Source organism: Chanodichthys erythropterus, chromosome 24 (genome assembly GCF_024489055.1).
Source record: "Chanodichthys erythropterus isolate Z2021 chromosome 24, ASM2448905v1, whole genome shotgun sequence".
NCBI lineage: Eukaryota > Metazoa > Chordata > Actinopteri > Cypriniformes > Xenocyprididae > Chanodichthys > Chanodichthys erythropterus.
The window spans coordinates 7,591,143-7,610,640 of NC_090244.1; the positions used below are offsets into that span (position 1 = coordinate 7,591,143).

General features: G+C 35.3%; 1 protein-coding gene across 1 annotated transcript in view; it reads left to right on the forward strand.

The window, feature by feature from the left end:
- The window catches only part of LOC137015604 (mucin-5AC-like), a 65,991-nt gene extending 47,942 nt beyond the window's left edge, over positions 1-18,049 (forward strand). The window contains 13 exon segments of the mRNA XM_067380652.1: positions 1,920-2,155; positions 3,736-3,919; positions 10,346-10,526; positions 11,553-11,737; positions 11,897-11,966; positions 12,082-12,212; positions 12,308-12,339; positions 13,729-13,876; positions 14,135-14,227; positions 14,440-14,480; positions 16,583-16,702; positions 17,901-17,917; positions 18,028-18,049. Of these exon segments, the coding sequence (XP_067236753.1) occupies positions 1,920-2,155; positions 3,736-3,919; positions 10,346-10,526; positions 11,553-11,737; positions 11,897-11,966; positions 12,082-12,212; positions 12,308-12,339; positions 13,729-13,876; positions 14,135-14,227; positions 14,440-14,480; positions 16,583-16,702; positions 17,901-17,917; positions 18,028-18,049 (1,460 nt within the window).
- Positions 18,050-19,498: the final 1,449 nt, after the last annotated feature.

Here is a 19,498-nt window from a genome sequence, read left to right on the forward strand (position 1 = left end):
AAGTCTAAGAACTCCAAAGCAAAAAGTGCTTTGAACACACATGCCATCCTTACAAGGATAAATGTTTTTCACAGGACAAATCTGACATTTGTACTGAACCCAAAAAAAACGGAAGCTACGAAGCTTAGCACCGTTAAATCAAACTTGATAATACAAGGGGTTCACGTGAAAACATTAAAGCATGAAAGGTTCTGAACAGTGAGGCCTAGCGTAACGCACAAATTATCTCCTCGGAGATAAGGGCCTGCCACCTGAGACAAACAGCATCAGGAAGGCTAATAACAACCTAAAACTTAGCTGTTGATCTGACTAAAGCACCTACATACAAAAAATATGAAGGGGAATATGGGCAAAAACGGCCACCAACTCCCTCAGGAGGAGGCCAGAACTAGGAACTATATGACCACAAGGGGATAGTAAATAACAGGGGAATGTAAGCAACCAACACCTAACCTAGCACTAGCCTAGCCACTAGCTAAGGCCTACTGGGCCAAGCAAAGCTTGGGCTTCATCTTGAAACCTTCAGAAAGGAGAAAATGAAGCACTGCAAGCAAACAGTGTCAGGCGGCCGATAAGCTGTCCTGCACACAAATAACTGAAGCAACGAGTGCCAACTCAAACCAAACTAAAGTATTAGCTGAGAAGCTACTCTAACATAGGAGGCTATAAAATAGCGGCAATAAAGCGGCCTGCATGTTTTGAAAACTAGCCAACCTAAAGCTACAGTTATTTTGCCCAAAAAGCCCCTTCTTTCTTTACTGACTGCATGCTCAGGAAAGCTATACAGGAAAAACAAGGTCCACACTTTTTATAAACATAAAAATATGGACCCATCTTACCTTCCTGCGGCTTGTAGAGCAAAGATATTTCCTCCTTATTTAAAGCATGAAGAAGGAAGAAATCAAAAGTTCTTTAAAGCCTAAAAGCACATTCACTATCAAGCCAGAAGGCGGTCTTAGAAAGAATTCCAGCTGACAGCCTAACTGTAAAAACACCTGAGCAAGTAGAAATATATATATTTTTATGGGAGGTGAAAGAAGAGGAAAGGGTACCCACTGAGTGGGTACCCTCAAAATGCACTCAAATGCATTCAAGTCACGAGTGATGTTCCCCATAGCGCAGTCTAGCGCAGAGTTGAAGTTCCCTTTCGAAAGGGAACTGGATGTTTTTAATGTTCCCAGAACCAACACTGAATATTTAGAGAATGTTCTTATAACATAATGCTGGTATAATGTTAATGAATAATGTTATTTAGTATTTTGTATAACTAGATTTCAGGTTATAGTTTATGTGAATCTATAAGGAAAAGTGAACATTTTAGGGTGCTATGATTGCCCATTATTTCTTTTAAATTTGTCACCATTTTTAATCACCTTTTCCACTTCACTAGTTATTGTCAAATGGTTTTGTGGTGTCACTACAAATATTTTTTAAACTACAAATATTCTATGTAAGAATGAATATAAAGTTATGAAAGCTGTAGTAGTAGTAGTAGTAGTAAAGATTTTGCATAATACTGTTTAAAATAGTTTTAGATGGAATATAGTATGTCACACACCAGGTGTGCTAGCATTCCAAAAGTAATTATTTCAACTATCCACATATCAATTGTCTTTATATATAAAAAATGTAAATGTATTTTAGTAGAATTTTAACCGTGCAACTCAATCCCTATACAGTGTGACCCAAGAGATGCAAACCAAATTTACTGTGTCAATGGACTTCCACCTGAGGAAGTGTATTATAAAAATGGCTCCTGCTGCACGTATGAGTGTCCTTGTGAGTTTAAACTATGCTTGCTGAAATTGGTATATTATTAATATTATTCCTAATGGTAATATAAAAAAATATTAATATTGTCTTTGCCAATGCATTATATTTAACTTTGTTTTAAAAGATTTGTTTCTTTTTCTCAAAAGGTGTATGCAACACCTGGGGTGACCCTCATTACAAAACCTTTGATGGACTTTATTATGCTTTTCAAGGAAACTGCACATATGTTTTGTTCCAAGAAATCATCCCAACATACAATATCAGTGTCCATGTTAAAAACTATTATTGTAATGTTCAAAAACATCTCGCCTGCCCTGAGTATGTGATTGTGAATTACAAATCCCATAAAATCCAGCTGACAAGCAACACTACTAAAATCCAGGTGAGTGCCATGACTATTTCACACTAATTTGTTCACAGAGAACATTTGTAAAATATATGTGAAATAATTTCACTTTCTTTAACTTACTGACAAGATCTTGCAATTCTTTTTTTCTCATTATGAAATGTCATTATGAAATAAATGTTTTTTTTTCTCTAATACACATTTGCCACAATTGGTACCCTTTAATTCGATACATTTTACATCCTCCTTTTACCAAAATAACAGCTCTTGAGTCTTCTCTTATAATACCTGATGAGTCTGGAGATGAGAGACCATTAATTTTTTCTCTTTGTTTGTCTGGCTGGTTTTAATACAGTTAAAACTGCCCAAACAAAATATAATATTTGAAAGTCAAGGGTCAAGAGCTCAACTAAATCAAACCCTGATCTCGATGATGGTAACTTAAAAATAGTGATTTTCTCCTTTGGTGATTCTGCTTGTTATCATCAGGTGTCTTCAATAATGGTCAATCATCACTCAATTAATCACTTATTTATCTCATTAATGCTTCAGTAGGTGGAAAAGAAATATGGCAGGACTTTTACTCTTTGACCCCTGGACTTCCCACCTCTGTATATATATATATATATATATATATATATATATATATATATATATATACACATATGCCAACATGGCTTGGCAAACAATATATTCAGATAACATCTTCCTCTGGCATTCCAAAGATATTAATACGAGTGAAAAATATTTTCTCCCTTCTACCACACGTTCGCTGATCTCTGCGGTGTCTCCTCCTAGCAGCAACAATTACAGACATGTCGCAAAATGGGTTAAGACATGCTTTTTTGGGGTAGTAAATAGTGGTGCAAATACCAGTAAATTGACAAGCGCAAAGATTAGTAAATCCCATTGCATGATTCATTTAAATACCCTCCTCCCATAAATTTTGCGTCCGAAAGGGAAACTCCTACAAATTTATATGCAGTAATACTCTATTCGGAGTAGTCGCAAAACCCTCTTTTGGCATTAAAAAAACTACTGTCTGGATTTACTAAAGACACACAGTGCAAAATTAGCACTGAAAAGGTGTGGACCGAGTTGTTTTTGTGGCTGACTGTCTTTGGAATGCCAGAGGAAGATGCTATTCAAACATATAATTTGCCAAGCCATGTTGGCCTATATGTGTGTACCTGTTTGTCAGATTACATGTAACAAGTTGTGTCAACCCGCACCTGATGGGCATCCGCTCTGCTTATTTGCAACCCAACACTAATGTACTCTGCTCTTCTTAGATTCCGTTGGTCATTATGTAAATGATTTGACTTTATCTGTGCTCTTTAATATGCGTGACAGCAGTAGATCATGCGAACTTGCCACTCCCATCGGTGCATCTGTGGAATTGCACTCTCACTTTAATTTGCCACGTTTAGTAAATCTGGCCCTTATTATCATTTTTCTCTGCTGTCCACAACTGTCAAAAGAGACTTTAGATCCATGTAATGGACTCCAACCCAACAGTTGAGAACCAGTGCTGTCATGTTCATGGGACATTGCAAAATAAAATATTCTAGAGCCTAATTTTATTGTAACTTCAAAATGCCTTTTGTTTCCCACAGGTCTATGTTAATGATGCATTGATAATGCCAACCTATCAAGTTGAAGATATAATCGTCAGCACTACTGACATTTCAGTCCTTGTGAATATAACTAATATAAAAGCTATCATTTTAGTCAGTCATCTAGCTGTTGCTGTCAAACTCCCATCCTTGTACTTCCATGGTAATACTAAGGGACTATGTGGTGAGTACAGATCTTATTCTGATTCTCTGACAATATTAATTAATCCGGCTGACTAATATTATCGTAGATACTGTATAATTCTACTTATGATGTACCAAGTACATCGGGTGTTATGGGAAGTGTTCCTGGTTCTGGCTGACCTAAATTATGTAGCCTAACAGCATGGGCGTAGGTTTAGGGGGGGACGCTAGGTACTAGTCCCTATCAATATTTTGAGATGACAAATTTGTCCCCACCAATATTTAGCAAGCTCCTTTGAACTGCTATTTGGATCTTTGCACTGGTTTCTGGATCGATTCTAACGGCCAGGACGACGACAGTACAAGAAACCCCGTAATTTGATTGGTGGCGGGGTATCTGACAGGCTACACGCGCGGGCGGGGACTACTTTTGTGCTTGCACTAGCAGCGAGCAGTTGGTGTGTGTGTGTGTGTGTGCGTGCGTGCGCATGTTGACGACGCCGACGGTAAGTTACCAGGGCTGTCTCTCTGCCACATACAAAGGCCAGAGTAAAAACATTTTAATATTCTGGGTTTTTTTGCCCCTTTTTGTACTTTGTAGATGCCACCCAAAAGGAAGAAAGGGGACATAAGAAGCAACCTATTGACTAAAGATGAAAATAAAGCATCCAACTGAAAGCCAAAAATGAAAGCAGAAGATCATAGAAAATAGGCTAGTGCTAAATTACAAAAAGGGGAAAAATTTTCAGTCTTTGCTGAGACATTATTATTATTATTATTATTATTAGTATATTATTATTATTATTATTATTATTATTAGGCTATTATTATTATTATTATATATTGCCCAAGCGTATTTACCCCATCGCCAGCTCTGCTAATGGTCAGCTACTGGGACTTTTCCATGCCTAGCCAATAAGTCTAGAGTTGTTTCTTTATTTTTTTTTTTACTATACATGAATTATCATGATGCACTGATCAAAATTACTGAAAATATATTGTTAGACCAGCTAAAATAGCCTATATTATTAGACCAAAAATATCTTATCGATTAATTAAGCAATAAAGACATGTAATAAAAGAAATTTATTTAAAAAAATAAAAAATAAATAAATAAATAAAAAGGGGAAGAAAGATGCCTGTTGCTTCAGCCTTATTCAAAGGCCGCGGAAACATGGCTTCGTACGCACTTCAATCCATTCCACAGCCGACGTTCTTGTTTTTTTTTCCATTTATTAAATATAGGCAATTGGTTGATGAAACATTGATTGAAATTAAGATACAATTTCTACAAAATGAAATTCACTTTAAAGAAAGACTTGCTATAAAACAAAACTTAATGAAGTGGTCAAACTCAAGTCTGACCCGCTGGCATGTCTCCCAACATTGCGCATCCGTCATGCTATTCAATTATCATAATCATCGAGATGAAATTAAATAATAATAACAATAATAATAGGCTATAGCCCACTATAAATATTAAACTAAATTTGCTACATTTTATCCCTCTGGCCAACAAACGCGTCAGCGCTTTCTGATGGATTTTTTCCTCATGACAGCTGAAACAACTGAAAACAGTCCTTCCCTCATTTTTGGCGATAGCCTATAGACTAGTGCAAGACTACAAATGGTGTACTTTTATTTGTGTACGCTCACAATAACAACAAACCATTGTACTTTTGTAAAATAAAACAAATATATGAAAAAACTGCGTGTGCTTTCAGCTGTCTCTCTGCTAGAATTTTTCTGGAACGTCTCAGAAATTTTACTTAAACTCAGAGAAAAATTTTACCTAAAAAGAAAGAAATATCTCAATTCGATAAGATAGGCTATAGGTCTGTGATAAATAAGAGGCGATCTATCCACTAGAATGTGTTGTTTCTAAAATCATGGCCACACTGTAAAACTCAATAAGTTCAGAATACTCAAAACATTTGAGGAAACTTATTACCTCGAAACATTTAAGTTAACTAACTTATTTTTTTTAAGTTAGTAGAACTTAATTTTTTTGTGACAAGTGGGGCGGGGCCGAGAGCCATGGAAGTGGAGCAATGCTAGTGTGGTGCACAGGTGTCTCTCATTAACAATCACATCACTGGCATTCCTTCGCTCCCACAGTTCTCAGCCTCGCCCTACTCAAGTACATATAGTTAATTTACATAAACATCACATTCAAATCTTGGTTAAATTAGTTAGTTAGCAAAAAACACATGCTATTATAACTATAAAAGAGACTGTCAATATATACTTGCATGTATGTAATCAAAAAACATATATATGTTTTAAACATAAAAGTATATGTGGTTTTAAAAGTTTTGCAGCCCATCCTCAACCTAACCACACGGTCTACTCTTCACCAGAATGGTAAACCTACAAAACTAACATAACAGAACCCCCTGTCAATCCCAACATAACACAACATTAAACACTAACTTATGTCTCCCTATGTTAATCTTATGCAAAAACACACAAAATAACACTTTATTTCAACATTTAGACAGTCTGATGCAAAGCATGCTGGGAACTAGAAATCTGCTGCAACTAAAACAGTTTAGTTTACTTGAAATATGTCAGTGCTGTGAACTCAGAAGTAAAAGAAGTTTTAAATACTCATAACAGTTAATTTAACTGAACTAATTTGTTTAATTTAAGTTTGTCCTACTCAAACGAATTAAGTATTTTGAGCATTAGGGTTTACAGATCGTTGCTGCTGTTATCAGTTCTTTTGGCGCTCGTGCACACGCGCAGTTTTCACACAGACAATCGAGCATTTCGTTCTGGTAAAAGCACAAAACAAAATGCACACAACGTGTCCTTGCTCTTGTTGTACAATCACTAATGAACACCTTTGGTTTTAATGAGTAAATTGGCATATAGTTATTCCTGTCTGCCGGTAGGCTATTTAGTCTGCGATATCAAATCACTCAACATTATAGCATATATAGGCCTACTAGCCTAATATTATTCAATAATAACATCAAATGTTATTAACCTTTATTTTTCTAATCAAACCAGTTTCAGAACGTTTATAATACAGAAGGAATGCTGGAACAGAAACGTTAAAAAACTGATTCTGCTCGGAGTGGAGTGATTTAATTTTCGTTTTTAAGCCCTGGTATAAACTTTAGTAAAATGTTGATAAATTGTGCAGTCTTATACTGGTATCCCAGATTTCAATATTTGGTGATTTAAATGCCTGCTTGAGGTCTCTGTGAAAGTTTTAAAGCAGTTTTAAAGCAGTCTTATGTGCCGCTTTCAGACCGGTCACATCCGTAACGTTGTTTTTTCCTCATTTATGCGAACACGAAAAATGAAATAAATTTTTTTTGCTCTGTGGAGAGCCAACCCTTCTTCATTAGGTGGCCAGTTTTACTTTTGATTTGCGCAATGTAATTCGCAGAATTCCTAAAAAATATGTTGTCAGCCAAAACTTAGTGACTTTTTTTTTGTCACGTCCATAATGCTGTATATTTCCCTCATCTAAAATATAAAACAATTGTATAGACTGACATTTTTCTTATGTCTGGGCTACTTTAGTAAGGGATTACGAATATACAAATAGACGGTTTAATATGTTGCTATTAAATGCATTCTTTGAGCGTTTATATTTCAAGATATGATATTCTGTATTGCCAACAGTCTGAAATAAAAAAGGATATTACCATTAAATCACTGGTATCTTACAACAAAAGAATCTCACCAAAGCTGAGACCAAACCTACGCCCATGCCTAACAGTAATTTAACTGATTTGAATTTAAAAAAAAAAAAAAAAAGATATTGTGTTATGTGTATGCCACATTAAAGAGATGTGTTTTAGTCTAGATTTAAACTGTGCTTTTGTTTTCCGAACAATGCTAGGAAGACTGTTCCAGAGTTTGTGTGCTAAATAGGAAATGGATCTACCGCCTGTGGTTGATTGTGATATTCTGTGATATTATCAACTGGCCAGAATTTGGAGATCGCAATAGACATGAAGGACTATAATGTGTCAAAGGCCCAATGAAGAGTGTTGGGACGTGCAGCATTATTCAATGTGTTGACGTAATATCAACTGAAACAGGAAGACAGGGCGATATATCGAACAGTCTCGCCCTTTTTTTTAAATAGTCAATAGCATTTTGTTTATGTTACAGCTCACCAGAGCCGTTAGACTCTGTAAAACCTCTGTTTCCTTCTGATCACTAAACGTTTCTCCTCATAATGTCCTTTATATCGCTTATATACAGAGGTGGGAAGTCCAGGGGTCAGAGAGTAAAAGTCCTGCCATATTTTTATTCCACCCACTGAAGCATTAATGAGATAATTAAGTGATTAATTGAGTGATGATTGACCAGAAAAATCTAAAATTTTAAGTTACCATCGTCAAGGTCAGGGTTTGTTTTAGTTGAGCTCTTGACCCTTAAATATTTAATAATAACCAACCAGACATGAAATGATGAATAGGTGGTGTTGCTTATGCTTTCACATAATCATTATTTGATCTGAACTTCTTTAGAGCTCAATCTCTGAGTTAGATTTACATTATTGATTGCAGCACTGTGACTCTAGAGCAGATGATCAACTTTTACAATACAAAAATATATTATTTTTAAAGTTCTGATTTAAAAAGAAAAGTTTCATTTAAACACACAGACATCAGGAATCAGTCTGTGAATCTCAACAGTGGTGGCCATGTTGTAGTGCATTCTGGGTGCCACCAATCAAAATTCATCCATGCCTCCCATCATGCATTGCTGCATGAATAAATTATTTGCTTAATTGTCTTAGTAATTTCCTTTATTCTCACTGTTTTCATTTTTGCTATTTTTCTGTGACTTTTTAGTAGCTTGTTTTCTAATGTTCAGAGTTGATGTTTATCAGAATATGTTGCTTGTCACCGTCGTTGAGATTCATATGCTGATTCTTGATGTCTGTGTGTGCCTAAAACAAATCTTTTTTTTTTTGATAAGGACAACTTTCAAAAAAATTTTGCATTGATAAAGTTGATCTCCTGCTGTAGATTCACAGTGCTGTTGTAATCAATAATGTAAATCTAACTAAAATTTGGCTCTAAATGAATTCAGTGATTTAGATCAAACAATGATTATGTGAAAACATAACCAACACCACCTGATCACTTTTCATTTTCTAACTTTGCTTGCCTGGTGGGTTTTAATGCAGTTAAAACTGCTCAAACAAACTATAATATTAAAAAGTCAAGGGTCAAGAGCTCAACTAAATCAAACCCTGACCTCTATGATGGTAACTTAAAAATAGTGATTTTCTCTTTTGGTGATTCTGCTTGTTATCATCAGGTGTCTTCAATAATGGTCAATCATCACTCAATTAAACACTTATTTATCTCATTAATGCTTCAGTGGGTGGAATAAAAATATGGCAGGACTTTTACTCTTTGACCCCTGGACTTCCCACCTCTGCTTATATACAGCATTCTGTGCGGAATTCGAATGGGTCCGATACCTTTTTTGGCCAGTGCCAACTCACACATATGATCCGTTCTGTGCTCTTGTGTCTCTGCAGCCGATCACATGACACTAATGCGAAAACGGACTTCATTCACGTCAAAGGAAAGATATTTACTCTGTCTGAATCGTTCCCTATCCTCTATATAGTGCACTATGTGCCAATCACCATGTAGAAACTAGTAAATGCGTGAATAAATGACCGATTTCAGCCACAGCTTCAGTGTCTGTTGATAGTGTAGGAAGGGGCGAGACTTCAGATTCTAGAGTGCATTTGATTGGACAGAAGATTTTATGAGAAGCTAAAGTGTGATGTGATGTCATGAAAATCCGTTTAGTGGAAGTGAGAGACTGTAAGTTTTGAATACTTGTATCTCCTAAATGCGAATTTTGTCATTGTTTTGGAACACACCAGCTTATTCATAACCTTAAGGCTAACATATTCATAATAAAAGCTAAAAAATGTAAATTTTGATTTCAGGGGGACTTTAAGAGCTTGCTCGGGGGAGCTAAACCATTTAGTGCTTTGTAAGTAATTAGCAGAACTTTAAAATGTATATAATGCTTAATAGGGAGCCAGTGCAGTGTTGACTGAACCAGGCTAATAGCTGCTGTGTTTTGGACCAGCTGGAGTTTGTTTATTTGGCATGCAGGGCAACCACCCAGTAGAGCGTTACAGTAATCTAGCCTTGAGGTCATGAACGCATGAACTAACTGTTCCGCATTTGTCATTGAGAGCATATGACATAGTTTAGATATATTTTTAAAATGGAAGAATGTGGTTTTAGAGATGCTAGAAATGTGGCTTTCAAATTGGAATCAAAGAACACACCCAGGTTCCTAACTAATGACGAAGACTTGACATTTTATAATGACAATGAAAAATAAATTTGTTAATGGAGTTGTCCGTTGGACTTGTACAAAGATCAGTATCCTTGGTCTAGTATAGACTAAAGTTTTGAACTAAATAGTTTAATTTTGTTTTAATTCTGTCATTTTTAAGGGGTTTGTGACAATAACACAGCTAATGACTGCAGACTCCCTAACGGAACAATTCACACATCTTGTGAGCAAATGGCAGACTTGTGGATGGTACCCCCGGGATGCCAGCCTTCTGGTAATGAAACAAGAAATAAAAGCTGTTTACCAGAAATTTACAAGGCCTGTGAACTCATCAAGGGCAAGTAAGGCAAAGCTTTAATCTTTCAAAATGAAATTGTAATATGCATAATTGATCTATTCCACAACTTGGAAAGCTGCTTATATAATCATGCTGCCTACTATGATACATTCTTCTGAGGACCCTAGACCGTCCCTGACAATATGCTGATTTCAGATTATTTTTTATACCACCCCACCACCTCAAAAAAAAAAAAAAAAAGCAGATCTGACTGTTTCTATGTAGGCAGTAGATAGTAAGGTGGCTCACTAGGTTTTGGAACAGAGCTAATTTATCACAGGAACATGTGATAAATTTCATGTATGTGACACTGACTAGAATTATTAAACTTTATAATATTAAACCGTGATATACTTAATTACACAGGTCACCATTTTTCATTGTTTTAAAGAAATATTTCACCCAAATAATGAAAATACTTTCATTCCAAACCTGAAATTCTGTTGAACACAGAAGGGGACATTTTTTAAAAATGTCCTGACTGCTTTTCCCCCCATACAATTGCTATTCAAAGTGAAAGGGCTGCAGGTATTGTCAAGCTCCAAAATAACAAAAATGGACAATAAAGGTATCGTAAATTTGGTCCATAGGAAAAAGCATTATACAGGAGCATTATATTCCTTATTTTCTGAAAGCATACTTTTAATTTTGACCTCCACTGTAGCTCTTCATTCAATTATGATGCCTTAAAATTTTGGCAGGTTTGAGATCACTTTTGGGAGCTTGACATCACCCTTCCCATTCAGCTTCATTATTTGGGTTCTTTAAAAATCTCACCGTCTGTAAAAAAAAAAAAGAAACGCAACAAACAAAGTCACATGGTGACTTTTTCCAAAGGACCATTGTCCTGCAAAATTTAGCTCTAGCCATAATAAAACAAACTTGAACAAGGCAATCAATGTCTTTAGGATCACCAGAATTTTTTTTTTTTTTTTTAGGTGAACTGTCCCTTTAAATATTTTATTTTTATCTCTGAAAAAAAAAATGATATTGATACTGACAATAGTCACAATTTTGATTTTCTTCACAGATTATTTAAAAAATGCCATGGGGTCGTTCCATATCAAAACTATTATGAAGCATGCAAATATGATGCATGCGCTCTTAATAATAAGTCTGTTGCATGTACCAGTCTTAATGCCTATGCACAGCAATGTGGCCTGCAGTCTGTTTGTGTTGACTGGAAAAACTCAGCTGACCTCAAAGGGCTATGTGGTAAGAAATTAACCCACCATTGCAGTACTTTATAACAGAGTACTTTCTTTCAGTATTTTTTTAAATACTCAACTGTGGCAATACATTATGTTGATATAGTAAACATACCTAACATTATAAGAGGACTCTGAATTTATTCATTGTTGGTTTCCATAACAGAATACAAGTGCCCGAAACACAAAGTGTACAAGGCGTGTGGGCCTAAAATAGAAAAAACCTGCAGTACAAGGTAATGATCTAATCTCTAGTCATGGCATAACATCATCTTTGTGTTGAGTAAATGTAATACTGAATTCTCCAAATATTACAGTATGTAACAGTCTTCTATTGTATTTAAATAACAGATACAATGATAAGTTTGTGGAGAAAGATTGCCAAGGCAAAGATTGTCAAAAAACATTCATGGAAGGTTGTTTCTGTCCTGACAACACATATCTAGTTAGTTCAACGACAGATAAATGTACACCTAACTGCGGTAAGACATGTTACTTCATTTACTATTTGTGTTTTTTTAGATAAATGCTCTTGATGCCATACTTTTGTTGATTTTGTATCAATCTCACCTTGTAGATTGCATGGGCCCTGATGGATTACCTAGAGTGGTATGTCTTTGTTGTGGATTACATTTTCCTTCAAAAGCAACATAAAATGTACCATATCGGACTGAAAATGCAGCCTTGTGTTAAAAGCAGAGAGTCTTAAAGGGATAGTTCACCCAAAAATGAAAATTTGATGTTTATCTGCTTACCCCCAGGGCATCCAAGATGTAGGTGACTTTTTTTCTTCACTCGAACGCAAATTATGATTAACTGCAACCACTGCCGTCTGTCAGTCAAATAATAGCAGTGATTGGGAACTTGAACAATAATAGTCGAAAAAACTTCCATAGACAAATCCAAATTAAACCCTGCGGCTCGTGACGGCACATTGATGTCCTAAGACACGAAACGATCGGTTTGTGCGAGAAACCAAACAGTATTTATATAATTTTTTACCTCTAATACACCACTATGTCCAACTTCGTTCAGCTTCCGGCTAGTGAGGTCAGATCGCGCTCTGACAACAGAAGTGATGTCTCGCGCTCATTGAAGTATATGGGCGAGACATGACTTCCGTCATCACAACGCGTTTTTTGACCTCACTAACAGGAAGCTGAACGAAATTGGACATAGTGGTGTATTAGAGGTAAAAATTATATAAATAATGTTCGGTTTCTCGCACAAACCGATCGTTTCGGGTCTTAGGACATCAATGTGCCGTCACGAGCCGCAGGTTTTAATTTTGATTTGTCTAAGCAAGTTTTATTTACTGTTATAGTTGAAGTTCCCATCTACTGCTATTATTTGACTGACAGACGGCAGCGGTTGCAGTTAAAAATCATAATTTGCGTTGGACTGAAGAAAAATAGTCACCTACATCTTGGATGCACTGGGGGTAAGCAGATAAACATCAAATTTTCATTTTTGGGTGAACTATCCCTTTAACTACATTGCCACAAGCTACACTACCAGTCAAAAGTTTGGAAACATTACTATTTTTAATGTTTTTGAACACAGTCTCTTACGCTCATTAAGGCTGCATTTGTTTCACAATAAATACAGAAAAAACAATAATATTGTGAAATATTATTACCATTTAAAATGATGGTTTTCTATTTTAATATACTTTAAAATATAATTTATTTCTGTGATGCAAAGCTGAATTTTCAGCATCATTACTCCAGTCTTCAGTGTCACATGATCCTTCAGAAATCATTCTAATATGCTGATTTGATGCTCAGTTATTATCAATGTTGAAAACCACAATTTTAAATTGTGATAATATTCATTCATAAAAAACAAAAAACATTAAAAATAGTAATGTTTCCAAACTTTTGACTGGTAGTGTAACTCTGAAATGATTTCTCATTTTACTCAATTTAGTCAGCCTATTCATAATCAAAACTATAATAACTAGCATTAACTGTCACTAATGATCTTCTCCTTTTGTAGCCCGGGGATACATGGATCTTTAACTGTACCATATACAACTGCTCCAGTGAGAGCTTTGGTGTTGTGAAACAGCCTATTAAGTGTCCTACTATGCAACCCTGTGGCCCTGAATACAAAACAACAGATATAAACTGCTGTTCTACCTGTGGTTAGTCAAAATGAAAAATGTTTTTAAGTAATTCTAAATGTATAAAACTTGTTAGCATGTACTTTTGTGACATATTACATCATAATTTGAACCAGGCAAGCACTTACAAGTCATTCAGACAATTTGAAAACAAAACAAAAAATTACTTATCTAGTTTGAGACCACCTTGTATGAACACTTTTGATAAAAAAAAAAAATTCAAAATCAAAATGCTTCCAAACTTTTAAAGTGACTCCCTGTTTCATCTCAACCATTTAGTGTGTGATCTTGAGCGGTGTCTTCAGAAGAAATGTGATGTGGGGTTTGAGTTAGCAGCATATAAAAATAATAATAGTTGCTGTCCACCCTGTGGTAAGTCTCAGATTTTTCCTTCATCTACATTTAAACCAGTAATCTGAGTAATTATTAATATATTATTGCTGCTACAGTAAAACAAACTTTACAAGGAAATTCAATGGACATATTCTGTGCTTTACTGCACAAACTTGGTACATATGTAAATGTGAGGATTTACTGAATTGAGTTAGTAAGCAGTTTCTAATATTATTTATCTTTCTGTCCAGTGCGCAAAGAAGTCTGTGTGTACAATAACACTGAATACAAGGTGAGGTGCTAGGTTAATTTGTTTACTCTATTTACATACAATAGGAAAAAACTGGAATTTTAAAACGACACAAATGCAAACACCACTGTTACATTTAATGTCATGTTTTCCTATGTTGTCATTTTCATTTATCTGGTGTAATTCATCAGTACCATGTTGGTCTGCATTTTTACAGCTTTGACATTTTGATAATATTTGCAAGCTTTGAGCAGCATAAGGGTGGGTAGATGACAGAAGCAAATGTGAATGGACCATATGTCCCATATTGCTTTAGAGTTTTTCATTAAATAATTATTACAAATACAAATACAAATACAAAAATAAAAATAAATAAATAAAAAAGTCCATCATAAAACAATTAAAAGCTTTTTCTTTCTTTTTTTTTTTTTTTGTGAACAATACATGTTGGGTTTACATTGCTCACTTTGCTCTTCTCTCTAGCCTGGAGTTAAAATCCCTTCGGAGCCTTGTTTGGATTGTTACTGTGAAATGGATAAAGGCCCACAGACTCAACAATATGCTGTGAAATGTGTTAAAAAAGTCTGTGCATCTTGCCCTCTGGTAATAATTAAACTTTACACTTGTCATTACTGCAGCAAGGCCAACAATAAATGTACCATCATTTATAGTTGGAACAGTTACAGTGCCAGTTGTGTCTGTTAAGAATGTGACTGATTTATATTGCAAACTCCAACCATATATAAAAAGATGGAAAGACATTTTCTCACATTTGGCTATACTGTCTGCATTCTTCATACCATCTCATTTAATATATGTCCTGTACCTCTCCACCGACCTCTTCTTCCCTGCCGTCACCCTTGTCCTCTCTGCTCACCTTCTCTTACACCACTGGTTAGAAATCCTGGTTTTGGATGTCTTCTTAATTTCCCATTTCTTCCTTTAAATTCTCGTGCTCCCCGCCCACGGAGCTCGCGCTTGCCTTTAACAGCATAAACACAGCTAATATAACCCTCAAAATGGATCTTTACAAAGTGTTCGTCATGCAGCATGTCTAATCGTGTAAATATGGTATTTATTTGGATGTTTACATTTGATTCTGAATGGGTTTGATAGTGCTCCGTGGCTAAAGCTAACATTATACACTGTTGGATAGATTTATAAAGAATGAAGTTGTGTTTATGAATTATACAGACTGCAAGTGTTTAATAATGAAAATAGCGACGGCTCTTGTCTCCGTGAATACAGTAAGAAACGATGGTAACTTTAACCACATTTAACAGTACATTAGCTACATGCTAACGAAACATTTAGAAAGACAATTTACAAATATCACTAAAAATATCATGTTATCATGGATCATGTCAGTTATTATTGCTCCATCTGTCATTTTTCACTATTGTTCTTGCTTGCTTACCTAGTCTGATGATTCAGCTGTGCACAGATCCAGACGTTCTGCCCTTGTCTAATGCCTTGAACATGGGCTGGCATATGCAAATATTGGGGTCATACATATTAATGATCCCGACTGTTACGTAACAGTCGGTGTTATGTTGAGATCCGCGTGTTCTTCGGAGGTCTTTTAAACAAATGAGATTTATATAAGAAGGAGGAAACAATGGAGTTTGAGACTCACTGTATGTCATTTCCATGTACTGAACTCTTGTTATTCAACTATGCCAAGATAAATTCAATTTTTAATTCTAGGGCACCTTTAAGGCAAGTAAAAGGTTATCTTAACTTAAAGAAGTTATTTACAGAGCAATCTTAAGAACAAAGATAAGAACATTCTTATGAAGTATTTTTAGGAATACAAAATATTTGTAACTTTATTCTTAAACTGAAAATAAGAATGTTTTGTGAATCAGATCCTGGATTTTTTTAGTGAGTCCGTAAAAAGGAGTGAAATATTAAAACTAAAACTTGTTTTTACACTTCAAGGGCTTTGACTATGTGAACAAAGGTGGGTGCTGTGGATCATGTACTCAAGTGGCCTGTATTTATGATGCACCAGACAAAACTAGACATATTCTTAAGGTATTTTTGAAAACATTCTAAAACTTTTCTTCATTCTTTGAGTTCACTAGACAAATAATGTACTGTATTCTTCAATCCTCATATTGTCTGTCTGTCTTTTTGTTTAGGATCGAGAGGGGTACAAGTTTAAATGTACGACTGGTACATGCCATGAAGTGAATGGCTCATTTGTGATGGTAGAGAGCATTAAAACATGCCCTGACATTAATCCAAATGACTGTGTGCCTGTAAGTAGATTCTCTAACTTCAACTCCACACATACACGCTTGTGTATTTTTTATGCCTATTGCTAGTTCTTATGTATGGATTTTGACACAGTTTATTTTCTTAAACATTTTTTTTTCTTAAACATGTTCTTCAAGCATGAAGAAACAAGATTTATGAGACAGCCGTTGTCAGATTTCATTGAATTTCAAATATCAAATTTAATGTAAAGCTTGGCAAACAGCTTTGGAGAATGTTTCCCCATTTAAAGAGATAGGAGCTGCACTTGAATGCCCGAGAGGCGTTTCAAAGATGGCCACTGAGTGAAATGACTTGTCTTAAAGGGACTTTGACTGAGATCAATGCTGTTAAAACAATTAACAGAGCAAAAGAAACACACTCATAATTTAGCAAAACAAAAGATAGTTTTTTTTTTTTTTTTAGTATATTAAAGCAGAACTAAGTAACTTTTTTTACCTTCATAAATAGTTTTCTAAGTCCTTACGATGGTTAATTGACTTGTAGTGGTGTGTTTGAGGTGAGCACTAACCCCCTCTGGCACGTCTACACCAGAAAACGCTGCATCGACCCGACACAATCTCGCCCTTATGTTCACGTTCACGCGAGAGTGACAAAATGCTTTACGGTAATTCAAAAACAATGTATATATTATGACTTTATAAGACAATTTCGAAAATTACCCACCTCCATCGAGATTTCTTGTGCTGTATTTGCAAAACTACTGCGCTGGTGAGCGTTGTAGTCGTTGTAGTCCAGAGCTGCGCTTGGAGTATTTACGACAGTGTGTTTCACTGAAGGAACCTCTATGGGGAGCTTCGCAAATCTTACTGAGTTCCGCTTTAAAGAAGGGAAAAAATTCTGTCATCATTTACTTACCTTCATGTTGTTCCAAGCAGTGAAAGAGGATAGGGGGCCATGGGCTGTCAGGTTCAGAAAAACATTAAAACTAGCCCATAATACTCTTATTCCAGGTCTTCTTAACAATATATGAGGAACTGACCAAAATTTAAGTTGTGTTTGACAGCCATGGTCAACATGCAAAAAAGACCAGCTTGGAAATTCTGCGATAAATAACACCTTTTGTGTTTCAGAAAGTAATAAAGGGTGAGTAACTGATGACAAAATGGTATGAATTATTCTTATAATACTCTAGATGGCAGTGTTAACTGTTTTAACCTGGGATTAAAAATTGTGTTGTAGTGTTTCAAGAAAGTAAAGTATGTACTTTTTACTATGCAATATGTTTTGGAAAACTGGATAAATGTTTTGAGAGATTTAAAAAAATGTGTAAATAATGTTTTATTTTCTATTATTTGTGTCTTTGCAGGGAACAATACAGTATGATGTAGATGGATGTTGCCAAGTCTGTAAGATATTCTTTATACAAATATCCTGACACACAATATTTTTTAATGTTAAAATGGTTTTGTCCACCCTATTGTGTTTATGTAGCTCATTTAACTGATGTTAAGTAAATTAATATAAAGTAAAAATAATATAATGGGCACTATTCAAAATGCAGTGCATGTATTGTTCATGAAAATAAACCACAAGCTTACCTGCCTCTATCATCTTTCAGGTGAACCCAGCAACTGTATTCTTGAGAAGAACATCACCCATCTGCATGTCGATGGTTGCACTTCCATTGACAAAGTAGAAGTTACTTCCTGCACTGGCCACTGTGACAGCAGATCAATGTGAGAGCATTACACACCTGTTGATCACAAACAAAGACTAGTCAATAAATTCTTAACCTTTAGGAAATCTGGATTGTCAACTTTAGAATGTTTTACAAATTGTAATGTGAATTTTTATTTTAATTGCATTTTATTATTATTATTATTTTTAAAGGTTTAGTTCACCCAAAAATGAAAATTCTGTCATTTATTACTCACCCTAAAGCTGTTTTACACCCGTAAGACCTTCGTTAATTTTCGGAACACAAATTAAGATATCTTTGTTGAAATCCGATGGCTCGCTGAGGCCTCCATAGGGAACAATGACATTTCCTCTCTCAAGATCCATAAATGTATTAAAAACATATTTAAATCAGTTCATGTGAGTACAGTGACTCAATAATGATATTATAAAGCGACGAGAATATTTTTGGAGTGCCAAAAAAGTAAATAAATAACGACTAATTTAGTGATGGCCGATTTCAAAACAGGAAGATTCGGAGCACAATGAATCAGTGTATCGAATCATGGTTCAGATCGTGTGTCAAACTGCCAACGGCTGAAATCACGTGACTTTGGCGCTCCGAACAGCACATTCGATACACTGATTCATTTGTGCTCCGTAGCTTTATAATATTAATGTTGAACCACTGTAGTCACATGCACTGATTTAAATATGATTTTAGTATCTTTATGGATCTTGAGAGAGGAAATGTCATTGCTGGCTATGGAGACCTCACGGAGCTAATATCTTAATTTGTGTTCTGACATTTAACGAAGGTCTCACGGGTGTGGAACGACATGAGCGTGAGTAATAAATGACAGAATTTTCATTTTTGGGTGAAGTAACCCTTTAACCCTGTTACCAACATTTGGAAATAAACATTAAATAATTATCAATATTATAACATTTTAAATGATACAATACAGATATTTTTTAAGGGGAAAAATCTATGCAAAAATGGACAACGGGGTTACAAATTCAGCCTAATTTAAGCTTTCAGTAGGGACTAGCTTGGGACAAAATGTTGATTTGTTGTTTGATAGGTAAACGTATTTCTCATAAACAGTGTTGGGCAGTAACGCGTTACTTTTGACAGTAACTAATACTGTAACGCATTA